The sequence below is a fragment of the Eurypyga helias genome, unplaced genomic scaffold (assembly GCF_000690775.1).
Source record: "Eurypyga helias isolate BGI_N326 unplaced genomic scaffold, ASM69077v1 scaffold13840, whole genome shotgun sequence".
Lineage (NCBI taxonomy): Eukaryota > Metazoa > Chordata > Aves > Eurypygiformes > Eurypygidae > Eurypyga > Eurypyga helias.
In genome coordinates, this window is record NW_010226368.1 from 34,455 (window position 1) to 45,467 (window position 11,013).

General features: G+C 50.7%; 1 protein-coding gene across 1 annotated transcript in view; it reads right to left on the bottom strand.

Moving 5' to 3' along the window:
* Nucleotides 1-3,663: 3,663 nt before the first annotated feature.
* Nucleotides 3,664-11,013, bottom strand: part of LOC104510587 (cathepsin E-A-like) — an 8,388-nt gene continuing 1,038 nt past the window's right edge. The window contains exons 3-9 of the mRNA XM_010152887.1: nt 9,702-9,819; nt 9,090-9,208; nt 8,167-8,366; nt 7,413-7,535; nt 6,605-6,749; nt 3,924-4,022; nt 3,664-3,843 (exon numbers count right to left, since the gene is read on the bottom strand). Coding sequence (XP_010151189.1) covers nt 3,664-3,843; nt 3,924-4,022; nt 6,605-6,749; nt 7,413-7,535; nt 8,167-8,366; nt 9,090-9,208; nt 9,702-9,819 — 984 coding nt within the window. The remainder of the gene's footprint in view (nt 3,844-3,923; nt 4,023-6,604; nt 6,750-7,412; nt 7,536-8,166; nt 8,367-9,089; nt 9,209-9,701; nt 9,820-11,013) is intronic.

Consider the following 11,013-nt stretch of genomic DNA (forward strand, 5'->3'; position numbering starts at 1 on the left):
TCCCGATGACATGCTTTAAGCCACATGGTCACTGGCTTGAAACCTGTGATCCTGTGGGCAAAACATTTATGGGGAGACCTGGGACCCTCAGGAGTGGATGCAAACCAGCAGCGCACACGGCAGTGATCTGTGTAGGATCACCCAGGGGAACCACTAAGGTTAGCAGAAGAGCGGAGGCGGCTTTGGATCCACCTGAACATTGCCACCTTTGGCCGCTCCTTCAGACTAAGGTCCATGACACCCTTGTAAGGCCACCAACAGTTTCGGTTTCTGCTCAAGTGGCTGGAAGGGGGAGTGTGAGCTCATCTCCCTCATCAGCCTGGAGACGTTCAGCCCACCACTCCTCACTGCCTGGAGGAACACCTGAGAAATCAGGCTCCTCACTTGTGTAAGGCAGGAGCCCGCTCCACTCCTAAATGCCGCTACAGAGCAGAAAGAAAACGGATTAAATATTTAACTGCATTCATTAAAATGGAAGAGGCAAAGCTGCAGATGAGCTGGGCATAGGAGGCCTGAGCCTTAGTCTCCGCTCCGTGGAGCATGCACGTGGCTTACCCAGTGTCTGTTTATTCTAAAACGCTGTTCCCAGGTGGCCTCCCTGGAGACGACAGGGCTGTGGCGCTCTCTCAAACGGTTGGCAGAGCTGCAGGGGCAGCTCAGCTTAAGGCTTCACTCTTGTGGGGATCTTCAGCTGGCAGCGCACGGCTGCAGTCATCCCGGGGAGACAACCAAATGGCCCAGGACTGCTAGCAAAAAATTGCTCTCCGCTTCCTTCCCTTGTTCCCCGTTCCCATGCCGCCCAGGTGCACCACACGTCCTCCATTAACGCAAACCCAAGCCAGCATCAGGCAGCACCTGCTGCTCCAGCGGCGGCCCAGGCGCCCCCCAGCCCCTGCTGCTCCAGCGGCGGCCAAGCCACCTCCTGACAGCAGCCTGGCCTTTCAGCTGCCATGCCTGCAAGGAGCCTCAAGGCAGGCCCCAAGACCAGCAGCGACTGGTTTTAGCTGCCACCTGCGTCTACACAGACACAGCCCGGAGTGTGACGCCAGCATTCCCCCACGAGCGAGTATCCATGTAGCTGGTCTCCTTAGACAAGGGAGAGACCAGGTAGGTGAGGGACAGGGAAAAACAGAGAAGGAGGGACACAGAAAATGATGGGGTCTGCAGCAGCCAGCAAGCCGTGGGGACTGTATGGACAGGAAGTCCACCCAGCTCTCTTGCTCAGAAGGTTGCACTTCAGACAACAAACTAGTGTTTAGGCACTTCTCTCTGTACACTATTTGCCTTAGGATGGTAAAGGCACTATTTTAGCAAACCCCACAGTTTACAATTCATGTTCACCGGTATAAACAACGTTGAATTATTGCATGAATAAAGGCACTTTGAGAAACACGGTCGCCTCGACTGTATTGAACTGTCGAGAAGCACTTCTGGCTTCAACCTACCCCGCAAGCGAACTTGATGTCGACCAGGGACAGCGAGGCAGACCACGGAAGCTGGCAAAGCTGGAAAAGACTGAGGAGAGAAAAGGGCTGGGATAGACCAATAGGTGAGAGCAGCAGCTTGTTCCATCAAACGGCATTAATCTGGAGCGGGATGAGATGTATCAGAACAAGGAGAGGGACAGTCCCTGCACACTTCCCACCGATGTGTTCACGCTCTGTGCCGGAATTTGTAAATCCGAGATGTCAGTGCAGGGACCGACCGGCTGCAGGGACATGTCCCACCACCCTTAAAATTCTCCCTCATAAATAACAGGTCTCTAACTCTGACCGCAAGCTCATGTTTGAGGAACATATACGTAATTCAGGAATAATGGAAATGGACCAGCATTAAGTCTGCTGCATAGCAGAGAAAACCCTCCTGCCGTTAAACAAGTGATAGGGCTTTATAGATGTTTGTTTCTCTCGGTTTAAGACCAAACAAATTGTGTTTTCCGGACAAGTAAGTTGGTCACTCTGTTCTTTAAGAGTGGTATGGACAAAAGGGAAACACGGCAAGATCAGCCCAAAATATACAGTAATTTCGCACAGCTCAATCTTGTCTGCAAAAAGAGACACCTGGCAGCAGAGTCCCCGCTGTGGACGCTGCTAGCCTGGATGCCAAACGTGTAACACAATGCGGCTGCAAACACAGAGCCCTGAGAACACGCACTGGCGAGAGGGAGTATTTCATACAGGAAGGTATGAAGAGATTCCTACAGGCAAACTGTCTCGCTTTGGTAGTACTTACTGCGTTTTACAACTGAAGCCTTAAAATCTAAGGGGCTGTGATCGTAATGCTGGCAAGGCCAGTAACGGATGTTGCGTTTGGTCTGTGTTAAGCACATCCAGGCAGGCAGGAGCAGCAAATCCCCCAGGGCCACTAGCTCTGCCCCAGTGATGCCGGCGGTCTCCAGCTCTCCACCACCCGGCCCAGCCCTGCCCTGCCCAGGAAGTGCCTGGTGCCAGGCCCACAGACATTTTTCCACTTCCATGGGGAGATGAGCAGTTCCAGCACCTCAACACATCCCTTCAGGCTGCAGAACAACCTGGATTTTCAATCACTGTTGCACCCTTTCCTCCTGCTCCTCTCCAGCCTCACCACACAGAAACTGCCATAAGAAAACCTAAAAGGAAGCTGAAACAGTGCTATGTCCAAAGCAGATTTTGCTTGGTTAAGTTTTATTCACGTGTACGGGGGCAGTGTCAGCTTTCACAATGCAAACAAATACTCCAGTGGGTGTAACTTAGGTGAATCTTCTTTTGCCAGGTCATCACGGCTCCTTGTGGCTGTTTCACACCTCCGCCAGCACTGAACCTACTGCCGCTGCTGACAAGAAGGGGCTGAGCAAGGGCCAATAGATGTTTAGTGCTGGTGCGTTGGTCTCGTAACTCGTCTGAGGCAGAGGGGTGCTGCGGTATCCCTTTGCAGCTCCCTTCGCAAGGGTTGCGGTCTGGGTTTCGACTACCAAGGGGCAGAGGTATCGGGTGCTAAGAGTAAGACCCGACCTAAGGCAGGGACATCAAATACCGAGACCCAAAGGCGGAAAAAAAGGTCAAGCGAGAATGAACCCAAGGGAAAAAGCAGGTTTCAGAGACGGCGTAAGGAGCGGGAAATGGTGCACAAGTAACAGTGGTGGAAATCAATGGTCACACAGCATTCAAATTCCCCTTTACAGAAAAAGCGGTTGCAGCAAGCCCACAGACAGAGAACTTACATGGCACTAAGGAAACAAAGTTGGACAAAACCTCAACCACAGACAACGGTGAGGACAAAGAAAGCAGTGGGACATGATGTGGAAACTGGCACATGAGAAGAAAAAAAGGGTACCCAGACCAGACCGGACAGGGATTGGTTTCCGCCACTTGTAACTGCTATCTTGTCAGCCTGGCACTGTTCAGCACTTTCATCCCCCCTGCTCTTTTGCAAATCTGAGTGCCGAGCTGTTTTCACTTCATCCTGGTGTCCAGCAGTTATTCGGGAAAAATTGTTTCCCGGCTGTGAACATCTGGAGATTGAACGAAACCATACGATTTAGGACAAGGATCATCCTTAAAACCTGGTGGAGGGAGCACACAACGGCATTTAGGTCCAGAGTTTCAGTTCGAGCCCTTCTTCACACATGCGTCGAGGATCGTTACATCAACACCTGGGTTAAGGCAGTACAAATGCTGTTACAACTCAGTAGTAATCCTTCCTGTGAACAGCTTTCGCGAATCCCACTCTGTCGTTCCCGCGGTCAAAGATGCAATAAAACGCAGACATAAAGACATCTCCTAAAATCCAGAGCGGGCCACTGCGAGTGGTGATGTCGAGAGACTGGAAGCCGCTCATGCAGAAGGTTTGGTCTTCAAGAGACTCCTGGAAGGGAAAGCGCGTGTCCTTGCGGCTGCCTGCTCCAGCCCCGGGAACGGGGAGCAGGGAGCCCGCAAGCAACGCACCTTGACGACGTACTGCTCTGCTGTCAGCTTGTACTCGTGGTGCCCGATGGTGAAGCTTATGTGAGGCAAGCTGGACAGTCGTCTGCAGTCTACAAGAAACTGTGCGCGACGCAGTGATTGAGACGGCATCGGCCTGCCTTTTGTGAAAAACTGCCCTCCGAACTCAAGGCTTTGGCGACAGGGAATACTGAATTTACTACAGAGAAGCAGCATCAGGGTGCCTCTTGGCCCAACGCCGTCCTCTGGCTTCCCAGCTCCTGCACCGGGTCAAACCAGCCCAGCAGCCCAGCCCGAAGCCCCCAGGGACCTGGGGCTGATGAAAATGCTTGCAAGCCCCAAAAGGAACGAGGTGAAGGGGGACGCTGACACCCTCCTGTACAACTCAGAAGCAAAGCTGAGTGTGTGAGCCCCAGCCAATCTGTGTTAGCAAGGTCCGCCGAGCAAAACCCCTCCGATGCCCTGGCTCAGGCCAGGTGGAGGGAGCTGCCTCCAGCCCACGGAGGGAGCACCCCATGGCTGCAGCTCACCCCGCTCCCTCCCGTAACGGCATCGTTTTGGGGAAAAAAAGCCAGTGAGGAATATGGCACTTGATACTCTGCTCTGGAGTGGGATTTAACGAGCAGAAGGACTAAACTCTGGCATGCCCGTTAATTTCCATAAATAATACATTCACTTACAGTAACACAGATCCTCATTTCCTGCCCTTTCTAGCTATTCCATGACACAACTTGCGTGTTAAATGGCACTGCGGAATGCTCCAAGCCCCAGAGGCGTCTTTGCTGCAAACTGTAGTGTTTAAAGTCATTGTTTTAGAGGCTGCCTATAAGGAAGAATCTTTTTGTTGTTAAATCTGCTTTAGTTCTAAATCTTGCATATACTTATAAGGTGTCGTACCAGTGGAACCAAATAAACCATGGGATACAGAGGACAAGCGTAAAACAAGCCAGTGTAGTCATTTGTAGGATACAAGAAACAAGACATAATTCATTTAGATAGCTACTACGTCCAGAATAAATTAACCCTTGCTGGTAAGAGATAAAAGTTCCTGTAAAATCACTGAGGGATACACCCACTTACACAGGGATAAATTTGAGTCAATATACTCAGCCTGTCTGTGGTTGCTACAAACACAGCCACAGAGAGTCTTATTTTCACGATGCTTTTCTGCAGGATCACAGATGCTGGCTGAGGGCTGTTATGTCGGCACCGGAGTATATAAGCTCATACACTAATATAAGTGCACTGGAAATACATATTTTACCTATATCCATTAGTACGTACCATTATAAAACCAACTTGTTATTCGAGCACAACATTTGACATTTGTGAAAATAACATTTGAAAATGTGAATAATGCCAAAACTTAAGGTTTAACTGAGAAAGAACCAGAAGCCTCACGAGTTACGCGGATGCAACTCCAGGCCCTCGTCTCACAAAAAGAGGCAGGTTACAAGTCCACTTGCACTTTGGTCACTGCCCTGTGCACTGGGCAACCCTAACACCCTGAATTTTCTTCCAAGTGCAGTTTAGGGTCAGGATCAAGACAACAGTGAAGTTACCAGCAACCCTAAGTGTCAGCTTCGCCTGGGGCACTGGAGCTGTGGCGACATGGTAAACACCCAGGGGAGTCAGCCAAGGGCCAGCAATATGGCACAGTAAAAATAACCTGTTGTCTCCCCGGAAGCGGGTGAGTTTAGCGTCTCAGGCTTGTTATCTCAGTGCTTCAGACGTTACAAGGGTTCGGTCATGCCACCTGAAAATTGCCAGCAGGGAGATGTGAAGGGCAGCAGCGTGACCTCCCAGCCTGTTCCACAGGCAAGGTGGTGGGAAAGCCAAACCTACCTGGAGCACCCTCAGCACACACAAGCCCCCCAGCGAGGCGTGGGGAGCCAGGACTGCAGGTGTGGGGCCGGAGAGGACACCAAGCAGTACATTGAGGCTGTTTTGGCTCGCTGGAGGAGGTGGAGGTGCTTCTCAGAGGGTTGAGAGGGATGGGAAGGAGCAATGGGGAGCGTCAGCAAGGGGGATGCAGGAGAAAGTGGCAGGGAAGAGGGGAAAACCAGCGAGGAGACAGAGAAATAAGGTTCAAGAGGAAGAATAAGATTCAGCGAGGTCTGTCCTGCACCACATGGCTCATGTGCCAGGAGCCAGGACTGTGAGTGATACCACTGTGCATCCCTCCCGGGAGCCTCGGCACCACACTGCCAGCTCCACTGCAAGTTGGCAGTGAGACGTCCTGCCAGTGAAGCCTTTGTGGGGCTGTCAGTTCCATACCCTTCCCTTTCCATTTGATGCTGACGGGGCTGCCCATCAGCACCAAAACTCACCTGGCTTGGGCGAGCTCATGACTATAGCCAGGGACTTTGAAGGGAAGTGCTCCTCTGATTTTCCAAAAGAAAATTATCTCTGGTGTAGAGTACGGATCAGTTCCTCATTATTTCCTTACACACCAGCACTGACAAATACGGGAGAGGAGGTGGACATCTGGGAGGAGGGCTGGGGCAGCAAGGCAGGTGGATCAAAACCAGCACGACTCTGAGGTATGTGCTGTCCTGGAAACAAGGCTTCCCCTGAGACCTTCCTGGACAACTATTTTGGTCATTTTCCCACCCTGTACGCTCTCTGCACCAACCACCAGTTTCTCTTCCTCTCTGGCTGCTTTCTGGCTGTGTAGTTTTTACCTCTCCAGTATGCGACGGGCTCGCCCCAATATACTCCTGCAACCGCCTGATCTGCGAAGAGGGGCCGGTGATAAGAGAAGTGCCTGAGTCAACGATGGCTTCGCAGCCGTGGGAGCAAAATGCCACCCGGCCCTGGATCTTTATGCTGCGAGTGACAAACAGAGCATCTTTAAGCAAGTGGTATACACGCCAGGACTGAAGCAGCACACTATTGTCAGCTAAAGCAGCGGAGTATGGTCTAAACGTAAAACTAGCTGGCGAGCTTTCCTCGTCTTGAAAGACAAGAATGCCTTTAAAAGGCACGAAAGGAAGAAAAGGAAACTGCATAAGGAACACTTGTTGTTCATGGACCCACTTTTCTCTCTCAGGACTCCCACAGCCCTAATCATTTGCCTCCTGCTCACGAATTTGTCCTCACCCGCAGGTATGTGCCCTCATCATTTACAGAGCAGAAGGAGGAACGAAGGGACACTGGCTGTGTTGGCCAAAGTTAACAGGAAAGAGAAGAGCAGGACCTGGAGCTGGATTCAGTTCCTGGGTGCCTTAACCTCTGAACTGAATAGTCCACCAAGGTGGATCACATTAAAACATGTTAACATGCTCTCCCAAAAACCAGCCACCCATGTCGGGCAGATTTAGAGAACTAACAAACCCCATTCTCACCCTGGCAAACCCCCTCTTTGAGAGGCACGAGGGTAAAACTCTGCACCCGAGTCTTCCCGCGCCTCTATCGCGACATGCTTCTGCCTCTGTGGGTTCTACCTGGGAGCTGAATTCCACCAGGTATTTCACACATACACACACTTACTTGTTCAGGTGTATTTGCCAGTAGCTTTTCTCGGTGACTGGGACCCAGTGGACTGAACCTTTGTAGAGGGAATGGTCTATCCCCCCCAGAATCAACTCACCACCATGCTCGGTATCCTCCCCTCTGAAAGCAGAAGACAGGGTAACATGGGCGCGTGCCAGCGTGCGCCAAGGAGATTACGCTTCAAAAGACAAACCGCAGCCTTTTCTAAATTCAGATATGGATGGCTGAAAGGGATTCTTTCTGAATTACAACGGCACGTATCCCAGCTCAGAGCCTCCACACAAGCTCTGAGAAAGCTTACTGTGGGCTGCTGAGGGCATGAGGACAGGGGTCAGGAGCAGGCTCACCTCAGAACAAACACTACATAAACTGGTGGAGTTACAGCTGGGGCCAAATGCGGTAGCATTTCTTTCCTGAAATGTGGCTACTTGGGTGTAGCACGGTGTTTCTGTTCATCTCCACTGGCCAGAAGGAAACCTCTGGCAACTCAGACGTGGTGAGTCTGAGCTGGGAGCTTTCCATTCGTTTATGACCAGCTCCAACAGGAATAACTGTCCACCCACAAACACATGGTCCTCCCCAGCACATTTTTGCTTTTCATCCCATAATTTCAGTGTCAAGTTAAAAAAAAAAAAAAAAAAGAAATCGGGAATATAACTTCCTAGAATTCAAGATTTATGCAGATACACGGTTGACTCAACAATCAAAATACATTTCCTTCTTTTTTGGCAGTATGACTTTAAAGACCGACCTTTTCAGATAGAAAGAGAAGACCGGCTCCTCTACCAGCTGCTGGTTCATGATGCTGTCAAACACGGGCAGGGCATTGCCCACTGCCAAAGAGGGATAGCCCAAGCCCAGCACACCATCGAAGTGGGCAAGGGCAAAGGTTGTTCCTGGCTCAAACACCGACTCGCCGAAGTCCTGTCCCTTGATGGAGATGTTACTTATCTGTTTGGTACAAAACCAACACAAATTGAAAGCAAAGACACCATCAGTTACAAGAGATTAGCTTCATTCCAGATCCATATTGATGGATTCATTCAGTGTATAAAGTCTGGACATCCTTGTGTGACCTTGCATCAAGACAGTGGGTGCCCATTTGGCAGGTAGGCTGTTCCTTGTAATGCATTAGTCCTGTGGCTGTTTATTAAAAAACCAAGGACAAGGCCCAAGGAGACATGCAGAAATGCAAAATAAAATCTTTGGGATTCGTCTGGGCAGCCCAAAGCCAGAGCACCACCCACACCTCTCAGCAGCAGGCTTGGTGGGACCTCACCCTGCCCTTACCTAAACCATGCAAGGTCAAAGAATCACAGAATCACGGAATGGTTTGGGTTGGAAGGGACCTTAAAGGTCATATAGTCCCACCCCCCCTGCCATGGGCAGGGACACCTTCCACTAGACCAGGTTGCTCAAAGCCTCATCCAGCCTGGCCTTGAACACATCCAGGGATGGGGCATCCACAGCTTCTCTGGGCAACCTGTTCCAGTGCCTCACCACCCTCTCCATGAAGAACTTCTTCCTGATATCCAATCTAAACCTCCCCACTTTCAATTTAAACCCATTGCCCCTTGTCCTGTCACTACAGCTCTTTCAGGGCAAGGCCAGTATTCAACCCACCATGACAGTGGTCGACTCGGAGGCTGATACCCGTTTCAGGGGGAGGCTCACCTGCAGCGTGTCTCTGCCGGCAATTCCCAGCAGCTGTCCTGTGCCGTACTGCAAGGAGAAGGCTTCCCCCCCGTGCTCGTATGAATCCGACAGGAAGGACTTAAACTTCTGGTGCACCCCTGCACAAAACAAACGACATCTGTGCGCCGAGGGGAGGCCCTGGCTGCGCACCGGCTCCCTGCCACGGAACCAGATGAGCTGCAGGAGAGACAGATTTCTGCTTGTCGTACGAGGGGGGCGTCAACGGGGGTGCCCATTCCCTCACAGGCACCCCAGTTCCTCCATACCTCAGAGGTTATTTTGGGTTTTAAAGGCAAATCAAAACAAAAATGGGAACTTTCCACCACTATTTGTAGCCCTCCCAGGTTTATTTTCATGCCTTTGTCCTCAGGCACCTCGTGGTGCGGAGGGGCGATAGGCAGCCGCAGCCGGCTCCTGCCCTGGCTGCAGATGGCATGGATGGAGAAACGAGCCAGGGAGGGGACAGCAGCCCTCAGGGCTGCTCCAAATCCTCCCCTCCCAAATCCCTGCAGCAAGCGAGCTCCTTGGGAAAGGAGAAGTGGCCAAAGTACCCGAGACCGGAGTAGCATAAGGGAGGGTAACATTTCTTACTGCACGCTTCGCTGATGCAATAAGCAGAAGGGACCCAAAAATTGGAGGAGCCGGTATCAAACACAACGGTGAACCTCTGGGGCGGTGTGCCAACGCTCACAACTCCATAGTACTGCGCCTGGGGGAGGAACAACCCGGTCAGCCCCGGGCTGCCTGCCGGGGAGCTGCTTCCGAGGAAAAGGCAGACTTGGGAGCACCATGCAATGCTTTCTCAGGGGGTTCCTGCACGAGCACTCGGGCTTTCAGGCAGCTCCCTACTGACGTCAGTAAGAAATCAGTGGTGGAAAGACAACACAACCCGCCTCTGCTGGCATCAGAGGTCTGCGACCCACGGCACAGTTGCTGTCACGGTTGCCTAGGCTTTTTCCTTTCTAATTAGCAGCTATTAGCAAGTTAAAAAATGAATTCCATTGCAGAGACTGTGTCTGATGATGTACTGAACAAAGTTCATCCAGTGGATAAAGAAACCGCTGACCGTCCTTGGACAGCAATTGAGGCTAGAGATAATCTGCGAACATGTGAACGCGGGAGTGAAGAGCTTATCCACATCCCGAATGCAAGTGTCTAAGTGCCCCTATCTGGCCCAGGAAGAGCACTTCAGCATTAAGAGACCTATTTTTAGGAAAAGGCATTTCTGGAATTCAAATGCAGATAGAAGAGCAATACCCAGCGCCAAGCCTTTGGTAGCAGTACAAATATTTGAATATGTATCCTCGAGTGCACACTTGTCAATTAATACACTAAACAGGGTTTCTATCCCTGAAGTTTATGATCTGAATGAGATGATCATGAAAAGGCAAGCAAGCAGCAAGCAGTTTAACAGAATATCCAGCTATACAGCAGGATTTTATTCCTCACTGCATTAAACAAACCTTTATTGATTAATCTGTAAAGTGAGGCAGCTCTAAGACCTGCTGATCAAAAAAAAAAACCCAGCACAAAACCCTCACAAACACACCACACTGAAACCTTCACAAAACTGTTTTTGGTGCTAGCTGGATATGCAGGCTCTGTAGGTTTGGTTTTCTCATTTGGGTATTTATCCTCTCTGAAAAGCTTTAGAGCAGGCCAAAATGTTGGAGTCTCCTTTGTTCTTTGTCACACGCATCTCTGCCTCATCCCGACATATTCCTTTATGGCCCGCAAGTGTCAGGAAGTTCTTGCTGAATTAATTTTCCCTTTCCCAATTTCTGCAACTTAGCTTTCCTTTAGGTAACCGTAACAATGACTGAATAAAAGAGAAAACAGATACCAGCCAAATGGACAGAAAGCTAAACCCAGGAAAGACAGTTCACAAAACAGCTGACCTGCT